We start from the raw sequence: 22,792 nt of genomic DNA, 5'->3' as shown, positions 1-22,792 counted from the left end.
GCATCGGTGGACCTCCTGGACACGTGCCGGAGGCATCGTGCGCAGAGTGGGCAGGACTCCCGCATCCAAAGGGCACCAGAGTCCTTTGTGTAGGTTTTTTGGGGACAGATCCGCTGTCCTCTGGTGTCTCTGGCCTTTGTCGAAGGGCAGGCGGTCTTGCTCGAGTTCTGGAAGTCACTGGCTGCAGGACAGGCGTCGTCTTCTACACAGTGTCGTTGAAGATGGAGACATGCCGGTCGGGCTAGGGCCAAGTCAGTAGGTGTTTTCAGTCTTCGCTGCTCTGCATCTTCTTTGCCCTTCTTCTTACGTTGGCAGGAACTAGTTTTCAGGTCTGAGGGAGCCTCCTAAGTACCAAATTTAGGGGAGTATTAGATAGAGCCAATGGGTGCCCCCCCTGGGTTGACTATACCCTCAATTATGCCACCATCTTGTGGGATGGGGTCCGCCCATCTTCAAGATGGCAGGGGCTCAAAGATGTGATTTACCTCGCCTCACCCACCTTAGGGGTGGAGTTGGAAGAGGTAGGGACACCTCCTAACCTTCCTAGGATTTCCTGCCCAAAATGGGGGTGTAAACCGGGGGCTGGCATCTGCTGCTACCAGTAGAGTCAGGTGTTTGTAGTACAAAGGCGGCAGGCTTTTGAAGCTTCCCTCTCAAGCACAGAGCCCATGCTGGGTCAGGAGGTGACACCTCTGCCCAGGATGTGCATTGTTTCTGGTTCCATCCAGAGAGCAGAGGCTCTCGATCCAGGGGTCCAACAACATGTCTGGTGGTGGCAGGCTGCATACGGCCAGTCTGTAACCACACTAGGATTGGTAGGTTTTCAGGGGGCACCTCTGAGGTGCCCTGTGAGTATGTGGTTCAATAGATTACACACTGGCACCAGTGTGTGTTTGACAGGAGTAGTTTGGTACCAAACACTCCTGATTTCAGTGAAGCCATCATGGTGCTGGGGAACTCGAGTTGTCGGGTTTCTAGCCCATGTACTATCTATGCCTTCCCTGGCACTTACAATGCCTGCTTACTTGCCTATGCCAAATGCAACGACAAGCCCTGAAATAGCTGTTGATTCCTACCAACAGTATGAGTGCTTTAAATGGGACTGAAGGGCCCTTCACAGAGGACTTGGGTGCACCAGTCTCTGATTTACTGGAGAATCCCCATGTAATCTAGGACTCTGTTATGGCCCAAAGTCCTGCAAATTCAGGACCTTTAAGCATAGGAAAAAAATGCCCAAACAGAAGATGGATAAAATTAAGCAGGCTCTGGTACTACACGGAAAGCTCATTCCAGCTCTCACTCCACCTTTGACTGTTGATCCCTAGGATGCTCTAAAGAATCATATTTGTGATCTCCTTGAGGCTAAACTGTGCCCTATTCATGGTCGACTCGCTTATATCGAGGTTAACATAAATCAAATAGTCAAACTTGTAGAAGGGGGCTTTACTAACCCAAGTTGGGTCAAAACTCAAAGAATTAGTGACGTATGCCCCTGACAGGCCCCTGTAACCTTAGCCTCACAAACAGCTAATTCTGTTACAAGCCCACCTACCATCACTAGGGGAATGAGTTATTCTGATGGAACTACTAATCACAGATGAAAACTGTAACACGACTACTACCTCATCCGCTTCCACACACCATTTACTCCAAAACGAAAGCCCCCCCTAACCCTGAACATCATTCTTAGGGTCAGAGTGGGAATAGTACCTCAAAACAAGTGCATTTACCTATGATGAATCTTCTCCCAGCTTCCTGCCCAAATGTTATGATTTTGGTATACGTACCCCAGCTGCCCATAGGTACTGTTAAATCGCAATGGTCTCTCAGGAATAAGGTTTTGTTTTAGCTAAAAAGTTCTTTTAATTCATGGTGGGATCTGGGCAAAGAAATCCTATTTGTATGAAGAGTTGGTGGTACTGGACCCCCTACCTAGAAATTATTCAGGAGACACTGTCATCATTAATGTCAAAGGTTGCTGGAGACATTTTTGCCTAAGCGAAAGATGGTAGGATGAAACCCAGCTCTGCAAATTTATTGCCACTAGGTTATTTTACAGACACATCCAGTTGCCCCAAAGGATTATAGGTTATGGGGCAACAGTCCTTTTCTGTAACATATTCCGATCTAACTATGCCTTACAGATTAGTAATGGGTGTGTGCCCCTGTCTAGCATGGAGGACAATTATTGACTCCGTACAGGAAAGAATACCAGGAAACATATCCATCAGCCCCTGGAACAAGCAACCCTGAGCCAAAAACGCATTTATAACAACGGCCTGAAACACCTACATTTTTGCCAGTCAACAGTGGGGGGCAACCAAGGCATGTCCTTTCTATCTTTGAATGTTACAGGGTTTGGTCCAAAACTTCAAAATGAGGACTAGCTATCTTTTGTTGATACGTTTGATTTGCTGTCAAGAGAAAGGGCCTTTGACACTCATTAATGGGGAGAAGTGTTACCGCACAGCCGCAACTCCAGATGTTACTGGAAGAGAGAATGGAGGTCTTGTTACCTTTGTGGCCTGTACTATCAGAAATCTGGAAGTTAACATTGCCTCTAGGCCATGCTATCAAATGTTATGTCTCCACTCACCAAAGCAGTTTAATATTCTTTTAATTGAGTCAAATTTGTATTTTTTTCTCAGCCCACCCAATAGGCATAATTGATGACCTCGGGGAACTAATCACGGATTTTGCAAGTAAATGACTGACCCACACCTCAATTATGTGGGCGTTGGATCTTAATATCTCCAAATGCCGATTAGATGGGGAAAGCATATGTTGATTTGTTAACGCTCAAGACGAAGACACAGGTCACTTTGCGCACTCAAATTACTGGGAATCCCTAAAGCATCTAATCTTATCCCACAATTTAATCTTCTCATCTGATTTTCAGGATTGTGAGAAAGGAAAAGTACCCACATTCACAGGAAGGGGGAATGGCAATGTTACAGATTATGTCCTGTTGTCTGGATATAGAGCAGTATCTTGAGGGCTATGAGGTGTGACAACTACCGTACAGCGACTATTATCTCGTACTTTTACATTTTAAAATGTTCCCCCAAGGTACCCCACCTGACAAGACAAGACCATACTCCTCCATCTTGTGAGTTGAGCCTGTTTGAGCCTGTTCTGGACATGGGCCAGAAATGCTGCCCATTTTCCCACTCATTAATACCCGTCCTATGTATGTGTCCCTCTGTGTATAAGCATTTATTTTCACTATAAATACGTACCTATCTTTGTGTATTGCTTTGTATAAACATGTAGAATAATTATGTTGTTATAAAAACAACAACAAAAATCCTCTTTGGTCTACATGTACTTGCTACCATTGTGCATCTATGTACCTCCATGTACTTGGATCCGTGTATCTGTTACATTTCTGCTGAAAAAGAATATCCATTGCACTACCCTATTTCTCATCCTGTACCTCTATCAATATCTGTAAACTGCATATACTTACCTCCTTTATGCATCTAAATACTTTCAATGTACTTAGGCATTTCTAATGCACTACCCTATTTCTCAGCTTATACTTCTCTCAATATATCTTCTAGCCCAGCTTTCAGACTCATCTCAAACTTATTTCCAAAGCACCACCCTATCCCTCACCCTATACATCTATCCTTATACACTCTACACCCACTCTCTCATTTATCCCAAACCCCATACCACTACTATGTTACTCATCCAAAGACCTCCTCCTACTGCAATGACCTAAAAAAAGAAATCCTTCACTCTTCTATCCCGCCACTATCCTTTTCAATCAAAATACCAGACTAACATGTTCACTTCTCTAATTCCATACTCCACTATACTAACTCACCACTAATCCTTTATGGGTTCTAGAGTAGCGTGCTACTTGCCAACAAAGCGTTTCAACACCTCATCAGGGTTACAAAAGCTATATAAATGCAAACCTTTCCCCCTCCCCAACCCTTCCCCCCCCTCCCCAACCCTTCTCAATCCAACTAACTGACTAACATATCGATCACTCAAACTACTTCATATTTCACTATACTTATTTTCAACACTAATCCTTTAAGGGTTCCGGAGTAGCCTGCTACTCGCGAGAAAAGCGCTTCAACACCCCATCAGAGGTAACAGGCGCTATATGAATGCAAATCTTTCTTTCCCTTCTATCCCTTCGCTCACTCCAAATAACTGACTAATATCCACCACTCAACTTACTTTCATATTTCACCATACTAATTCACCACTAATCCTTTATGGGTTTTCCGAGTAGCGTGCCACTCACCAAAAAAAGCGCTTCAACACCCCATCAGGGGTAAGAAGCGCTATATAAACACAAACCTTTTTTTCTTCTTCTATCCTTCTGCTATCCTTCCGAATCCAAATAACTGACTAACATATCCACCACTTAAAATGTACTTGCATCTTTCACTATACTAATTTAACACTAATTCTCTATGGGTCCCGGAGTAGCGTGCTACTCGCCGAAAAGCGCTTTGTCGCCTCGTCAGGGGTTGTAAGCGCTATACAAATGCAATTACAGTACAATACAATATCTAAGAATGGACTTAAATACTGTAGGTGCATATCTGCTCATGCAGATAGGCCCACACCTGTGGTATAGTGCAGCCTGCCTTAGGGCTGGAAGGCATGCTAGAGGGGTGACCTACCTATACCTAAGGCATTGCTAGTTGGCATGTAAAAAGCAGATAGAACGGGAGGCCTTCCGCACACCAGGAAGCTGTACCTACATCCGGTGATAGGGAGGTTGTCCGTTTCTTTTAAGACCTATGTCTTATCGTATACATGAGAAGACGGTCAGAACAATGGAGGAGACAAATGCTTAAGTTATCTCGCCACCAATCTATCGGCAGTTTGAAGATTTCCCACTGCTAGACTCCATAATGGGATCGTATTAACTGATCACGAAAGAGTGCGGTCGTGTTGACCTGATTCTTATTCAATCATACGGTGGTCACCCATGGTACAGCTTTCACCTTTATCAAGGAAATCCTTAATTACAGGTGGATGTTAAATAGACTCTCACCAACTACAAACTACAGCATTAATGATCAAGCAGCCATACATTGTCTACGGCTGAGTGTAAAATCTAAGACTAGTCCCTTAAGACTAGAGAGATAAAAACCGTCCTGAAGAAGGTGTCTGATCGTTACAAAGCACCGAAACGCCGCGTCGACATTTTGGGGTTTTTTCTATGATTTTTTTATGAATGTGTTATTCTATCTACTGACCCCAGGGTAATGCCTTGGATTGCTTGTTTTTAATAAATTATCTCATGTTTTTAAAATTTGATTTATCTTTTCAATATATTGTATCTCACAGAATTTCCGCTGACGCTTTGTATGCACCTCCTGCACATTTACATTGTGGGGTTTTCAAAGTATTCTCCTTGGTTAGATAGCAGTCGATTACTGCCTCCTATAGTATTACTGTAGCAGACGGTATTACGACTTACAATATATTTGTGTTACTCAGGGACCTGTGTTTCTTTTTTAATAGTTGGTACAAAAGGGGGTGGTGATGGACGGAGCGGTGATGGACGGAGCATCTGAACCAATCAAACACTCACACCCAGTCAAAAGATCTGGGTTGAATCAATCACCGTTCTTTAGGCCACTTTGCCACCCCAGTTCAGACATGGCTATATGCAAATCAGTCTGACCCTGTGCCTCATGGGAACAGTCCAGCCCGAACTGCCAAGCCATGCCTTCCCTGGACTGGAAACAAGCTTCCGAGGACCGGTTTCTGGCATTACAGCCGTCTTCAGCCCGGCTTGCTTGAATCCAGTGGCAAAGTGAGCAAGAGACTCACATCTGAGCTAACCCTGCCACAGTTATGGCGGACAAAAGCGGTACAAAAGGGGGTGGTGATGGACGGAGCATCTGAACCAATCAAACACTCACACCCAGTCAAAAGATCTGGGTTTAATCCATCACTGTTCTTTAGCCCACTCTGCCACCCCAGTTCAGACATGGCTATATGCAAATCAGTCTGACCCTGTGCCTCATGGGAACAGTCCAGCCCGAACTGCCAAGCCATGCCTTCCCTGGACCAGAAACTCAGATCTGAAGACAGCTGAAATGCCAGAAAACGGTCCTCGGAAGCTTGTTTCCGGTCCAGGGAAGGCATGGCTTGGCAGTTCGGGCTGGACTGTTCCCATGAGGCACAGGGTCAGACTGATTTGCATATTTTAAACTTATTTTCTAGATACAATTATTTAGGTATAAGGTCCACAATTTTCTAAGACATGTCATCACAAGATTGCTGTATTCTAGCTCTGATATTTATAGATTTGCAAGATCTTACTTTTCAGCCAGTGCAATCAATATCTGACCTTCTGAACATTTTTCACTCTTTACTTGTAGTCCTCGCTCTTGTGCTCTTCTGCGTGTGCATCATTTAGTGGACGTAGAGGCTGTCTCATACTCATTACCTAATGAGATTGCTGTATCCTTATCTGAACCCTCAAAAAAGAGTTTTTCTGTTATTTCTATTTTCTGAAGGCTCAAAGACCATAGACTAATCAGCAGGGTGGGTAAATATTTGTTGAGTTGCAGGAGTCGTCTTTAAGGCGACTTATCCTTGTGTGTAAAATCATCCTCAAATCTCCCATCGATGTCCACATACAGCTTGCATCTGGAATCACCACAAGTTAACGTGTTGAAGGACAATATGGATAGGGTTAGATGTTCCCGTCTGTGTTTTCTGCGATATTGATGTCATATTTTCTCACCTCTGGTCAAACTGAATAGCTGAAGAGAGCTGGACTTCTCCTTAACTGAGTTGGAACCATAGAGTCCAACAAAACAAGGCTAAGTATACCTCGTACCTGATAACCATGCCACTATGTCCTTTGACCGGGTTAATTGGACATATCTTTGGCACACTTTATAACATTTTGGAATGAGTGACAGGCTCATCGTAAAAATATAGACTTTGTATAACAGTCCCCAGGCTATGATCAAGCTCAATGGTCAGTTGTCAGCTGAGTTTAGTATCCAATGTAGAATAATACAGGGTTGTCCTGTCTCGTCAACCTTGTTATATCTACATAAAGAACCTATAGCACAATGCACTAGGCATAGCACAGCTATTGCTCCTTTCTCTCAGAGAGGCTGGATCAGGAGCATAGCTTGATTTGTGGATAATGTAATCATATATACCAACAAAAAAGAGCAAACTGAAATAATTTACAGTTTTCTGAACTTTCTGACTATTAAATAAATGAAGGCAAGCCAGAGATTACAAAGCACCAATCTGCCCTCATCAAACATTCTTCAAAGTACTCGGGTATATGCATAGTGGACAAAATATAAAATATTGTGCAATATAAAATCACCAGCCTAATAAAAAATGTAGAAGTTAAATTAGATCGCTGGATATCTGTCCTATTTGTTATCATTGGAAGATTTAACATAATGAATAGGTCTATATTTAAAAAAAACGTTTTGATTGATACAAAATGCAGTATTTCGACCACGAATACTGACATCCAATCTTTCCTGGTTAGGTTTATGTGCCCAAACAAATAAATTAAAATTGCCTTGAAGTGTCCCAGAAGAACTATATTAAACAGTTGCTGGGCATTCCCTGACCTAGAGTCATACTGCTGAGCAATAAAGTTGAAGCAGATAACTATATAGTTAGGCCTTAATTCAAGAGGAAAAATAAACAAGCTTTGGCCAGGCATGATCCAGTTTTATGAACTACCACGTTTTCTTGTTAATATGATAATATTTATTTATTTACTCATTTATTTATTTACTCATTTGTATGGAGCAACAAATCATCCCCGGGGGGGGATCTCTCGGCTCCTGAGAAAGGAGCACCCTAATGCATAAGGAACCATTAAAATAGCCAGGTCTTAAGCAATTTTTTTAATTGACGGAAATTGGTACAGGCGCGGATCTCATCAGGAAGGATATTCCAATGGGTTGGGGCTAGATACGAAAATGCCCGGCCACCCATCTTGGCCATCCTGATTCTCCGTATACAGAGCAGGTTACGGCTGCTGGATCTCAGTAGTCGTGTGGGTTGATAACGTTCAATCTTCTTCATCAGGTAGGCGGGCCCCATCCCTTCAAGGGATTTAAAGACCAGGCATAACAGTTTAAAGATGGATCGTTTTCTGATGGGCAGCCAATGCAATTGGCGCAGGAGAGGTAAAGAGGGGGTCCTTGCAGGCTTGTTAAGGGCAAGACGAGCCGCCATGTTTTGGACCACTTGTAATTTGGAAACCAGGTCTTCCCTCATTCCGCCCAGCAGAGAGTTACCATAGTGCAGTCGACTAACCAAGAGAGACTGGATGAGAGTCTGTCTGGCCATGAGAGGAATCCACGGAAAGTCCTTTCTGAGCATTCGCATGGTTCTGAAGCAGGTGCCTGCCACCGACTTTACCTGTTCTTCCATAGATAAGTTGTTATCAATTTTTATGCCCAGGTTCTTGGCCCATCCTCTAGGGGAGGGAGCATCTCCTAGCTCTGGTGGCCACCAATCAGGGGTCCACAGCTAATAGGGCTCTAGTACAGCACAGGATACGCTTACACCACCCAAGATGGCCGCTGGACATAATCCGGATACAGCAACCACTTACCCTCTAGATGAGTGTGATAATGGCAAAACGTAACAGCAGGAAAAAAGATAAAAGAAGGACAAAGCACATCAAGAGCATTCGAAGACGGATCAGCGAGGTGGATTCACAACAAGAGCAACCCGTTGGGAGCACAGGAGTCATTAGAAGTGGACCGGGACAATGAAACCAAGAGGGACGTTACGGAAGGCAAGACGCCCTAGGACATAAACCAGAGAAAGGAGCCTTTGGAAGCGAAACAGAGGGAACCTGTGGCTGACAAGGAGCGGGCCCCGTGGTGGCCTGAGGAGTGAGGGAGACGGCTCTGGGAGCACTGTTTAGCAGTTCTGAGGATGCAGGACAAATGGGGACGCTGAGACCCGAGACACCATGCCCCTGAAGGGTCGTGGTAGCAGGCAAGTCCAGTTGTCACAATTGGGCTTCTTAAAATGGTGGTGGGACGGTTTACAAGGGCCCTAAAGTGGGGAGTGGGTTATACACCCTGAGAACACGACCCCAAAAACACCTTGGTGGAGTGCATAATTCCTGAGCACCTTAACTTATGTTTGAATCAAGCCTTACCTAGGCATGTTTTCTCCTTTCGTTTTCATTGAGGGTCCCCATGAGACGTCCTGAGAGACTATTCAAGAAAACCATACTAGCCCTGGGGTCTACAACATGGAAGTTTAGAAGTGTCTCCTGAAGACCAAACGGGAAGAAATTGACTAGCAATCATCTAATAATTTTATGAATCATTAATTTAGTTTTTTTTTGTTTAGACTGTGTCGTACCTGAAATAAAGGACACTATACGTCTCTTTTCGTAGCAAGTATGTTGTTTTGACCAATACAGAACCACGATACCTTTAATTTAAAAGATCAAACTTTGGACTCTGGAGTCCTTTGTTTTAATAGGGAGAAGTTTTGGGGAAAGACTAGCTCCAATATTACTCATTATCAGCCTGTTATGTAGATTTCTTAAGTGCACTTGTCAACCATGAGGGTATCCAAATACTGAAAAGGACGAACCTATATGGGACTGTGGCTTCGATGTACCATGGGGTTAGCTAAAAATCTAGGTATTCAGCTTCTTGCAGGATTAGAGAAGCAAAGGAGGAGGTCCTGATGTTTTCAGGGAGGTCGTTCCAGGTCTTGGCAGCGATATATGAATATGAACAACCTCCGGCTTGGCTTTTGTGAATGTGCGAGGTGCTTTTGAGTGCAAGTGATCTGGAGCACAGTTGCATGGATGGTTGGTAGAAGTGTGGGTGGTGGGTGAGGTAGGCAGGTCTTATGTTGTGAAAAGCCTTGAATGCAGGGGTGAGAAGCTCGAACTGACTGCGTTTCTGGACAGTTACATCACTACAGGAATTAGGGATTAGGGGCCAGATGTAGGAAAAGCGTATTTACCGATTCATAAATACCGAATTTTACCGATTCGGTATTTATGAATCGGTAAATATGAAGGTACGAGATTTAGGAAGATTCGGTAATTGAATTACCGAATCTGTACAAATCGGTAATTACCGAATTGCCCATTAATTCCTATGGGCCTTGAAGCCCATAGGAATCAATGGGCAATATCGAATCGGTATTTACAGATTCGGTAATTACCGATTTTTGCAAGGGTGCAGGGGGTGTCACTTTGACACCCTCTAGCACCCCAAATACTGGCATGTGTGCCTAAGGGCATGTCTGTCTGCCACATGGCATAGGTGTGCATGCACACATGTGCATGCACACCTGGATTCGGTATTTTACCACCCAATTTGATTGGGTGGTAAAATACCGAATCTGTAAGGCCTTAGGGACTCTGAAGAGTCCCACCTACATCCCGAAGTTACCGAATCGGTAAAATTACCGATTCAGTATTTTACCGATTCGGTAAATTTACCGAATCGGTAAATTTATCCCCCTACATACCAAAAACCCATTTACCGGTCGGTAAATGGCCTCCTACATCTGGCCCCAAGTGCTTTGGGAGCCTAATCGTTATGCAAAAAGGTAGTCAATCATCTAAACTTCGAGATTGGAGTGACTTGCAGAAGCTTGTTGAAGGCCGATTGTCCTGGTTAAACTATGCCTATAATATCACTGGATATGGGGGCTGTTAAATTAAATTACAGCTTCTTCTGCATGGTACTGTTGGTACAAAAGGCAAACTGACAAAAATATAAAATAGTTTTTTGACTAATTAAATATTCCTCTCTGCAGAGTTAAAACTCACTATGAGTCTATTTTAAATAATTGGTAACAATGAGTTATGCAGACGGCAGAACTATCATACCAGAACTAAAACTACCACATGCCAAAGGGTTTCTTCAAATGTGGCTTATGTGGAGACTGTATAAATGTGCTGGCAAATGTGTTGTACGTACCCACTATCGTGCCTGCTCCCGTCTGATGATACCCAAGTCAAGTCCCCAGGCATGAAACACACAATGAGAATGGCAAACAACTGTAAAGGAATTACAGCCACCCAAACTTGTAAAAAATATTGAATGACCCACATGACCAGGACAAGGTAATCCTGAAGTCTCATAGGTTATTGGGTGTTGAGGCAGGGTGGCAAGAAAATTACCCATCCACCACCCAGACATATGGGGGGTTGCAATAGCATTTTAGCAGTTGCCACATCGCCCCTTCAAGTCCTCATACAAACAGAAAAAGGGCATGACGGATGTGCATGCATAACAAGCAGAAAATGGGTTATTCAGCACTGGGTAAGATGCACTGAATGTGGTGGGCAATATTTCACAAGATGCTAAGGGACAGCAAAGAGGTTCCATAACTGGTAAACAAAACAGAGAAAGACAGACACATACTAATACACTGAACTTTGAAGAAAAGTACATTGCGCAGGTAGGCGAGCAGAGGAAGACAGAAACAGATATGCAAAGATAAAAATGCATACCGAGAGAGATATAGTCATAGATAGAGAGACAGGTACATAAATACAGAGAGACAAACATATTTCCAGAGAGGATGACAGATGAATATACAGGCTTATGAATATGTTTTAGAAACAATAATAAAAATGTTTTATTCAAAATAGCATCATAGTTCGTGACTCTGTATTAATGTATTAGTAGCACAGCCCAAACAGCACCCACCAGTCTACTACAAACTCAGCTTTTCATGAGAACACATTAACATGGGCTGGGAACAATCTTGCTTGCTCTGCATGTTCTCTGCTGTTTTGTTTTATACTTGAACATCAGGTCTTCTCTATGTGGTATATTAAAATGTTGTTAGTCATTGTGTGAAGGAAATCAAATCTACAGCCGACATTTTTCATCAGCATCTTTTCTCTACCACCTACGCCTAAGCGTCTCTGTAGTTCTTACACTTATAGGTAATAGGTCTCCTGTGATCCCAGAATGTTCCAACTGGGGAACCGAGCCTGTTTAAAAGCAAATCTTCTTGTCCTATTAGGGCACATGTCATCTGCCATCCATGTCATAATGATTCGAATGTGGTCCAATTTCATTATTTCGCTTTTATTTTTAGTCATGTTATTGGGGCCACAAAAGAAAGGGCATATTCCAAACACTACAAGCAAATATTCCACCACCAAAGGGTACACTGTTTTCACTTTGTCACTGCTATTTAGTTAGTGGCCTGTTAAACAGTAACTTTTTACTGTTGTAAACTGACTGCCGGCTTAATTTCAGAGATTATGTTCAATTCGACTAGCTGGCTACTAAATAGCAAACTGTCTGTGCTATTTGGCTAGGAACGGGATTGTTTGAACATTGCAAAAAAGTATTTTTATATAGGTTCTTCTGCATGGGGCAAGTCCACATTAATTAAAACATAATTTGCATTTATGAGCTTAAAGGTCAGCATCATCACAAACATGATGGTGTTGATTTTTAGTATGCAAATGCCAACAAACATTGGCAAAGGCATTATCACCGACTTTTAGAGCCACAAGCCAATATCTGTGACTTTTAGAGCCACCACATATTGGCCTTTCCATCCAAGGCTTGTGTTTTTTTTTTTGTTGCTTTTAAGTTCAATTATTATTTTGCCAGTAATACATTTAATTGGCCTGGCTAACATCATCTTAGAATCAAGTCACACATAGTTATCTGTTTGATGCTGTATTTATCTTTTTGATGTATGAAGGAACAACTATAACCCTTCTAGCGTAATTAAGTCTGGAAACTGGAAGTTGTATTTGCTTAGTGAAGTATAAAAGGGCAAAAAAAGTAGTGATGCAAGTCTGCAGGACTTAGGCCAATTCCAAAGGAAAGTGGCACAGGACCTTCTCAGTGAACAAAGTAATAGCTAAGGAGAGCTAGTACTTATCCTCCTCCGATGGCTAAACTTGTTTAAAGTGTAGATATTTCTCCAATCCTGGGGACACAATATTCCCACACTTGGAGTCCAAATTCTCGGCTCCTGACTCCCTTGCCCAACCTAAGACCAGTTGTTTTCTGTCTTTGGTGGACAAGGAGTAGATATGTCTCAAGAGCCATTTCACAGAGGAATATTGGTCACAGGCAGGAAAATAGGACTGGGTTGTGCCCTGGCAGAGGAAGCCCAGCCACTTCAAAGGGGGTTGTATCTCTCTTCCACCCAGGCACATCTAGTTTTAGAGACGTAGTACACGGTTTGAAAGAAACAACCAGGTACAATATACACAAGTTGAACCTACTGGACTCGGCACCCACCAATACATTCAAAATATGTAAAACAAGTGCACTCAACATTCATCAAACGTACTCATCATACAAGTCTTAAACACAACGGAGGCACAGACCTTGGTTTTAGGGGATGAACACAAGCTCACGCAGTATGGAGGCCAATAGGCAGTCTCTCCACAGAATATAACAAGTGAAATAGCAGCCTGTCTCCCCAAAAACGCCTGCAGCGAATGCTGCCACCACTGTCGGTCTGGCACAGCCTGGGTAGAGGGGGTTAGAAACCAAACTCACAGAAAGGAAGGGTTGCAATAAGGGCCCCCACCCTAACATCCAAGTTCAGCAATGATGTTCAAAGTTAAGAGAACACTCCATGGGCTTGCATGATTGTCATGCTCACTAAAGTGGGGAGGGGTATTCAATGGGAAGGGTTGCACTGCAAAACAATGACATGCAGAGCACAATTGCCCCAACAAGCATCACTTTATTGAGGACGTTTTTCTCTAAAACTCAAGAATCATGTAGTAGCAATATGCCACTACTGTGTTCCCTCACCAATGTCTTCTGGGTTAACATGGTAACCTTGTTTTTATTATGTGTGAATGAAGCACAGCATGGCCCTGGGGGTTTTGTGTGCACTGGTTGTGAGAAGGTTGGGCATGCTCTACCTCTAGAAAATCTGCACACCAGTGGCATGCCCAATCGGTGGATGGGCCAGCAACAGTGTTGTCCTCAATGTCTCTGAGGTAATGTGTCCCCTGAGGCAAGATTCAAAAAAGCATTTCAAATACAGTCAATAAGGATTAACTCAAAAATTGAGTTTGAGATTAGAATTTAGAAACAGCATGTAGGTTTATTAAACGATAAAGTCCAACACAGAAATTTAAATAGAAATCTCAATAAAACACAGAAACCCTTTTTATCGAAGGCTCTCGGCAATAGGAATAGTACAAAATAATAGGCAAAATTAAAAATAGACTAAAGGGCTAGTTTATAACTTAGCAATGTGTATGCTCCATCGCAACGGCAACAGAGTATACCTACCAACAAGATAAAAGCCTACCCATCCAATTTACATGCAAGCGGATCATAGGTTTAATCACAGCGTAGACTCCTCTGTCTCTGTCGTAATTAAACCTCTCTGACTGGCCTGAGGAGCAAGGGCCATTGGTGGCAGACTTCTAATTCCACCCAACTAATTTAGATGGACAGAATCAGAGGTCCTTTTTCACTGGTCGTCACAGCAAGAAAATCCCGGACGGTAAGGGGTAGTAAAACCTGCTAAATGCTCCCCTCACTATGGGATGGACTCCCATGGCATGGGGAGCATTTTCTTTTGTATTTTCACACAGAAATTCCAGCTTCAGGATTTTGTTTATAGAAATACAAAAGAAAACAGTTTGCTGCATGGCAAAGTCTTCTTGACCGAACCTTTAACCAAAGTTCACAAAGCATTGATAGGAACCGCTGTGATGGTGGTTCTTATCAAAGCTTAAGAAATAACCGCTAGCTTGGTGGTCATTTTTCAATTTGGCGGGCAGCATCTACGTCCGGACGATGGAGTAATTTACTACATCTCCCTGATGGAGAAACAGGCTTCCTGACAACATCAAATTCAGGCTTCTAGTCTTCAATGTGCAGAAAAATCATTAGGATATCGGATAGCATCCCTAGTAGAAACCAAAAAGATCTGTCCCAACCCCAAATTAAAGGGTTATATACAGTTTTCCTGTGTGGAAAATGACTGAAACTGCAAAGTCAGCATGGTATGAGCAAAAGTATCATCATTTCAACAAATCATATTGCAATATACTAAAACGTCATATAATCCTATCACCTTAGCACTAACCCACTATATGAATAAGGATTGGCCCTTCTGACCTAAAGTCTTTCAGTGGTGTTAGAATAAATTAGTTACATAATCATCAGAGAACCATTGTGAATTAATACAATAAAGCTTTTAGGAGGAAGAACCTTGAGATATGTGGCAAAAGGTTTCCTCTAGCTAGTTTTTCGAGAACAATATGTCTTACAGACATAAACAATACACATCTTGCTGCATGTAGTGTCAAGCTAAACATATAAAAACAGAACATCTTGATTCAGCATCCATTTTAAACACGATGCCTCCGAGGCTGAAGCCAAGTTATATCTAAGCAAGGAAAGGAGTAGTTTCTGCCCTGTAACTCCAGTTCTGTAGTAGGGGTATCTCTGTTATAGTCATAATCTAGTGAATAGTCCCGCCCATGTGCGTGGACCCCGGAGCAATCAAAAATAATCTCTTACAGTGTCAAAAAATGCAGAAAAGCATAGACACTTAAGAGAGAATTTAAAGACAGATAATGCAGCCTAAAAAGGCTACACTGTCCAGTACTTCAACTAGAAATTCCACCATAAAATCCACAAAACAGCAAAAGCCTGTACAGATTTCCACTGCTTTAACAGCAAACTCCCTCAGGAATGATAGAAAGAAGAACCTGGACAGACAAGCCCCATAGGCTGCCATTATGTGGCTCAAAACAGGATACTGTGCCTTTAAGAGAATCTTCCAGAACCTTCTCCCAGTATCCCAGAATGCATAGCAGGTCCAACTTACTTTCAGTTCTTTTTGAAGGCGTAACACGCCAGACCTGTAGCATTCCGTAAAGGAATATGTCTCTCTCCACCGGGGAGGAGGGAGGGCGCTTATGACTATAACAGAGATACCGCTACTACAGAACTGGAGTTACAGGACAGAAACTACTCCTTCTGTAGTAGGGGATCTCTGTGTATAGTCATAATCTAGTGAATAGAATGGCAAGCCCATCCCCACACCAAAGCGGTGGTGGAGAAAAGAGAATCAACACCACTATTTTGCGAACAGATTTCGCAGTGAAGCCTGTCCAACCTGAGCATCTGCCCTAGCATCAGTGTCCAGGCAGTAATGCTTAGCAAAGGTATGAACCGACTTCCAAGTGGCCGCCTTGCAGATTTCTGCAATCGGAACATTACGAAGCCATGCTGTCGTGGCAGCCTTGCCCCTGGTGGAATGAGCCTTAGGCTTACCTCCTAAGCTCTTATTAGCTTTTTGGTAACACAATTGTATGCAGGACACAATCCACCGCGAGATGGACTGTTTAGAGGTAGCAAGACCCGTCCTGACTGATCCATAATTGATGAACAATTGGTCTGACCTACGAATATCCTTGGTTTTATCCAGATAAAATTTCAACACCCTCCTAACATCCAGGGAATGCAAAGACCTTTCCCCTGGAGAGGAAGGATTCTGAAAGAACGTAGGTAAAGTTATAGTCTGGTTGATATGAAAATCAGAAACAACCTTGGGAAGAAACTTAGGGTGAGTACGCATAACAACCTTAGCAGCATGAAATACAGTATAAGGTTCTTGGCAACACAATGCCTGAATTTCACTCACCCTGCGGGCCGATGTAATGGCCACGAGGAACGCCGCCTTCCAGGACAGTTGCTGCAACGAAGCCTTATGAATAGGTTCAAAAGGCTCCTTCATCAACCTGGACAGCACCACATTCAAGTCCCACGAAGGCGAAGGAAGCCTGACAGGAGGGAACACTTTCTTCAAGCCTTCCAAAAAATCTTTGATCACAGGGATCTGAAAGAATGAAGTCTGAAGGGCATTTCCTGTAGGCAGTCAAAGCAGCCAGATGAACCTTAATGGAATGGACATTAAGGCCAGACTGCGCCAGATGTAGCAGATATGGAAGGATGACATCTTCCTTGCATGTCGTAGGGTCATAGTTCTTAGACTTGCACCAAATGCAAAACCTCTTCCACTTGTAAGCATAAGAAGTCCTAGTGGAAGGTCGCTTAGCCTCCTTCAGTATGTCCATACAATCCTCTGGGAGATTCAGATGGCCATATTGCACTATTTCAGGAGCCATGCCGCCAAACTCAAAGACGAGAGGTTGGGGTGCACCATCCGCCCCCCGAACTTCGTGAGAAGGTCCGGCCTGCACGGCAGCTTCATGTGAGGAAGGAGAGACCGGTGAAGCAGGTCCGTGAACCACCACTGTCTGGGCCACTCCGGGGCAATCAGAATCATCTTCGCCCTGGATTGGGAGAGCTTGATGAGAACCGCTGGAATCAGGGGAATGGGTGGAAAAGCGTACAGAAAGCTGTTCGACCAGTTGATCCATAACGCGTTCCCCAGTGTCCCCGGCTGGTAGTACCTGGAGGCGAAGTCTCGGCATTTGCTGTTTTCGGCGGTGGCGAACAGATCTATGTCTGGAGTGCCCCACCTTGCGAAGACTTCTCCTAGTACTTCGTCGTTCATGACCCATTCGTGGTTTTCCTGAATCAGTCTGCTCAGCTCGTCTGCCTGAACATTCTGCACACCTGGCAGATGAGTGGCCGTTATCGAGAGTCCTCGAGCCAGAAGCCAATGCCAGATCGCCTGCGCCTCCTGAGACAGAGTGCGTGATCTCGAGCCCCCCTGCTTGTTGAGGTAATACATCGTGGTCGTATTGTCCATCTGTACAAGCAGAGAGTTGGTCCGGAAGGACGGTTGAAAAGCCTTCAGCGCCAAGTGAACAGCCCTGAGTTCCAGGAAATTGATGTGGTACGTGGACTCCGACGGGGACCACGTCCCTTGAATCTGTAGGTCTTCGGAGTGCGCTCCCCAGCCTTGGAGAGAAGCATCCGTCACGATAGTCTGAGTGGGAATGTCCTTGTGGCAGGGAACCCCTCTGAGGAGATTCTCCGCTGAACACCACCACTTCAGAGACTGAAGAGCATGCAGAGACAGTCGTATCTTGTCGTCCCAAGATCCTCTCCTCTGGTCCCACTGATCTTCCAAGCACTCCTGCAGCGGTCTCATGTGCAGCCGCGCATGCGGTGTCAGGAAGATGCAAGAGGCCATCGATCCCAGCAGAGAAGACACCGTCCTCACTGTCGTGGATGGAGCGGACATGAGAGCCTGAGCCTTCCGAAGGAGTGATAAACGTCGCTCTTCCGAAGGAGACACGCTTGCTGACAGCGTATCGATGGAGGCTCCCAAGTACTGGATACACTGGACCGGAGTCGGGACAGACTTGGACATGTTGATGTGCAACCCCAGCTTGTTCAAGAGAACGCACGTCTTCTGGAAGTGTGCTTGAGCTTCCGAGAAGGAGGAGGCCTTGATCAACCAATCGTCCAGGTACGGGTAGACAAACACCTTGTTCTTCCTCAGGTGTGCCGCTACCACTGCCATGCACTTCGAGAACGTCCGGGGCGCAGACTTCAGCCCGAACGGAAGTACCGTGTACTGATAGTGATTGGTGCCGACTTGAAATCGCAGGAACTTCCTGTGTTTGTGTGCAATGGGCACATGGAAGTACGCATCCTGTAGGTCTATGGCGCAAAGCCAGTCTCCCCGCTGCAGCTGAGGATAAATCTGATGCAACGACAGCATGCGAAACTTTTCTCTGCGAATCCATTTGTTTGCCTGTCTCAAGTCCAGAATGGGCCTGAACTCGTTCTTGTCCTTCTTGCGGACCAGAAAGAACCGGGAGTACAGACCTCTTCCTCTTTGAGACAGAGGTACATCTTCTATCGCCCTTTTCCTTAGAAGGATGTCGGCCTCCGCCTGGAGCTCGCGCAGTTGATACTGTGAGCTGACCGGAGGAATCGATGGAGGAGGGCTGATGAACCGAAGACTGTATCCATTGCAAACAATATTCAGCACCCACTTGTCCGGAGTAATTTTTCTCCACTCTGCCAGAAAAAATTGAACGCTTCCCCCCACCGGAGCGGGTAACGGACGAAGGGGAAGTAACCGCTCAGGGGCGAGACCCAGCCGGGCCCTTGTTCGCGGTAGAGGACTGCTGTCCACCTCTACCCCTCTGACGTTTCTGGAAGGGCCTTCTGTATTGCTGCTGCTGTTGCTGCTGCTGTTGTTGCCCAGAAGACTGTCCCCTTCCTCTACCCTGCGACCCGAACCGTCGTTGGAACTGGCGGTAGGGTTTCTTTTCTTTTGGCTTCTCCAAGCCCACAGCCGTCAGGGTTTCAGCCTCGGCCTTCATCCTGGCCATTTCGTCATCTGCGTGTTTCCCGAAGAGGGTGTCGCCGGAAAACTGCAGATTTGCCACTCGTTGTTGCGCTTCAGGCTTGAGCGACGTCAGCCGGAGCCAAGCATGGCGTCTCTGATTGATACCGTGGCAGTATCCATGCGCGGCCAGCAGGGAGATATCCGCCGCGGTGCTGATGGCCTGGTGCGAAACCAGCATCCCTTCCTGGACGATCTACATGAAGTCCTCTTTCCTGTCGCGCGGGACAAGGTCCGCAAACTGTTCCATGGAATCCCACAGTGCACGGTCGTATCGCCCCAACAACGCCGAGTCTCTGGAGGCCTTCATCGTCGTGGAAGACGTCCCACACGCCTTCCGTCCAGCTGAGTCAATCCAGCGACTCTCCTTATCCGGAGGCACAGTGGAGGACGGGAAGGTAGCATGTAGTTTCCGAGCCGCCGTCACAATCACCGAATCAGACACTGGGTCCTTCCGTAGGAAGGCCGGGTCCGACTCTGGAGCCCTGTACTTCTTGACAAGCCTGGAGGGAGCAGCTTTCACCACCGCCGGCGTAAGGAAGAGCTGTTCAGCAGGCTCGACCAGTCCTGGCACCAAAGACAGTAGGGGGCGAGACAGGTGCTTCGTGTGCAAAGTCTCGAAGATCACAGAAGCTGTGGGCGTAGGGGCCGTCACCTTGATCCCCAACTTCGCAGCCCCTCTCAGGAGAACCTCCTGGAATGTGCCAATGTCATCTATCGGAGACACCCTCGTCTCCAGTGAATCCGACAATGTAGGTGAATATGAACGGGTCCCAGAAGCCGAACGGGACCTGGACCTATGCCTCCTATGGCGATGTCTGGATCTCGAGGAGGAACCGTGTCCACTCCTAGATCTGTCTCTCCTCCCGGAGCGTGACCTCGATCTCCTGGGCCTGGGACGCTCCGCCGGCTTCCCCGGGTCGGACGTCTTGGGCTTAGGAGGAACCTTCAACTTAGGAGTCTTCTTCGGAGGTGTCGGAAGTCTGGGCATCGACACCGATCTCGGTGGAACCGGAGGAGGAGCACCCGGCACCGGGGCCTGCGGTCATGACGGAAGAGCAGGTAGAGGAGGCAATGGAGGAGGGGTCGAAGCCCTCGGAGGAGGACCTCTAGGCAAAGGAGGAGGAGGAGGCGGCTTAACAGTCTTCTTCGGGGTATACACCTCTGAGTACGCCGTTCCCGGCGAGCCACCATCCTGTCCTGACTGAGGGGAGCCCCCCACAGTCCTCGGCCTGTCCTTACGACCCCCTGACGTCGAAGACCGGTGTTCAGACGTCGACCGTGGTTCCTTCGACGTCGAGCGGCCCTTCGGCGTCGACCGTTTCACACGCCTCGGCGTCGACCGGCTTCTATGCCTCGACCCCGACCAGATGGACGATCCTCTAAACCTCGACGACGGGCGCTGATGCCTCGACGGCGACCTCGATCGCCTCGACGTCGACCTTGATCGCCTCGACGTCGACTTCTTCAGCGCCGGAGACCTCTTCCGCCTCGACGGCGACCTCGCCTTCCTTGACGGCGGCCTCGACGACGAGGATCCCCTCGACGACGACGATGATCTCGCCCTCGACGGCGAACGGCGGTGTCGCCTCGACGGCGAGCGCCGACGCCGGGCCCTGCGATGCTGTCCACTCGACGCCGACGACGAAGAAATCGACACCGGGTTCGACGGCGGCCTGTGTAAGTCCCTCGACGTCGACGGGCGACGTTTTCTCAACCCAGAGCCCTGGGGAGACTGGGAACTGGCCGTGGACCTTCCTCTCGACGTCGTGGTCAGAGCAACCGACCCAGACGGAGACCTTGGACGTTTGCTGGACTTCCTGCCCCTGGGGAGCCCCCCAGAGGCCTCAGCATGGGCAGTAGAAGCCCCTCCAGACCCACCTCGAGCCTTCAGTCTTCTTTCTTCAAGTCCCTGAAGTCTGATCTTCCTCCTGTCCTTCAGGGTCCTGCCAGAGAAGCCTCTACAGATCACACACTCCTCTGGGATGTGGGAAGAGGGAAGGCAGAGGATACACACCTCATGGGGGTCTGACTTGGCCTTCTTCCTGGAGCACTCCGGGCATTTGTCAAATAATGCAGGCATTATGGACAACAAAAGAGTGCAGAAAACCAAGAAGAAAGACACCAACGTACTTTAAAAGTACACAAAATCGAATTTAGTGAAAAAACAACAACAAAACCCTTGAAAAGGGAGAGCTCAATGCTCCAGGGTCCTGCTTGCAGGAGCCGGAAAAAAGAACTGAAAGTAAGTTGGACCTGCTATGCATTCTGGGATACTGGGAGAAGGTTCTGGAAGATTCTCTTAAAGGCACAGTATCCTGTTTTGAGCCACATAATGGCAGCCTATGGGGCTTGTCTGTCCAGGTTCTTCTTTCTATCATTCCTGAGGGAGTTTGCTGTTAAAGCAGTGGAAATCTGTACAGGCTTTTGCTGTTTTGTGGATTTTATGGTGGAATTTCTAGTTGAAGTACTGGACAGTGTAGCCTTTTTAGGCTGCATTATCTGTCTTTAAATTCTCTCTTAAGTGTCTATGCTTTTCTGCATTTTTTGACACTGTAAGAGATTATTTTTGATTGCTCCGGGGTCCACGCACATGGGCGGGACTATTCACTAGATTATGACTATACACAGAGATCCCCTACTACAGAAACACACTTTAACAAGTCATAATGATTTCATTTCAATTACAATAATTTCATGTCAGTATACACGTGTGAAGTCAAGTGCAGGGCAACTAATACTAAAGCACATTTAAGTTCAAACTAACAAAAGCGCTCTCAGAAGCCATCTATACAAGCTCACAGTGAAAATCAGCCTGACAAAATACATTTACTCCAATAATCCTGGAACAGATGAAACTGTAGGTTTAAGAGAACTGTACATTTCACAGAATATGTGCACCCTTAAAAATTAACAACTGCATAGGTTTGAGACGTTTTTATTGAGTCTATTCCAGATGATGCGACTATCTTGGTCTTATCACTACAGACTTTCAGAACGCCCCAGTCTGTCAAACAGACCTTGTATTTCCCACAAGAACTGTATCTTCTGTTGTTGTGCATCCATTTTACAGTACATCACAATGCATAGAGGTCACTATGATTTCGCCAAGATGATAAGAAATGTATATAGAAAAGGCAGGAGACCTAACTGCAAACCTAGCAAGCAGACCTTCTCCGCAGTCATACCAAACCATCAAGGGGAAAGAGGAGCCAAAACGGTCAGAACCACTCCCGCACCTTTTATTAGAAAGAATTAAATCTGTTGACACACAGTACCTGATCTGCAGCCTCAATTTGGGTTGGTGCTTGAACCGGACAGGTCTCCTGTGTGTAAGAAAGGTAATTTTTATGTTAAACTTATTCCATGAAAATCTGGAATAAAGCCCACAGCACAAAAAGACTCAAAATTAACAAACAAAATATTCCTAAACACTTCCACAACAGAGTACCAATACAGTGAATATACTAGTGAAGGCAGTGTCTAGTAAATGCCAAATTTAAGAGCAGGAGCCTGATGGTGTTCCCCTGGG

General features: G+C 45.7%; 1 protein-coding gene across 1 annotated transcript in view; it reads right to left on the bottom strand.

Moving 5' to 3' along the window:
• WDR55 (WD repeat domain 55) overlaps nucleotides 1-22,792 on the bottom strand; it is a 248,131-nt gene that overhangs the window by 196,060 nt on the left and 29,279 nt on the right. The window contains exon 2 of the mRNA XM_078653441.1: nucleotides 22,539-22,586. Coding sequence (XP_078509567.1) covers nucleotides 22,539-22,586 — 48 coding nt within the window. The remainder of the gene's footprint in view (nucleotides 1-22,538; nucleotides 22,587-22,792) is intronic.

Source organism: Lissotriton helveticus, chromosome 7 (genome assembly GCF_964261635.1).
Source record: "Lissotriton helveticus chromosome 7, aLisHel1.1, whole genome shotgun sequence".
Classification (NCBI taxonomy): Eukaryota; Metazoa; Chordata; class Amphibia; order Caudata; family Salamandridae; genus Lissotriton; species Lissotriton helveticus.
The sequence above is the reverse complement of the archived record's forward strand: the minus strand, read 5'-3'. Positions and strand labels throughout refer to the sequence as shown.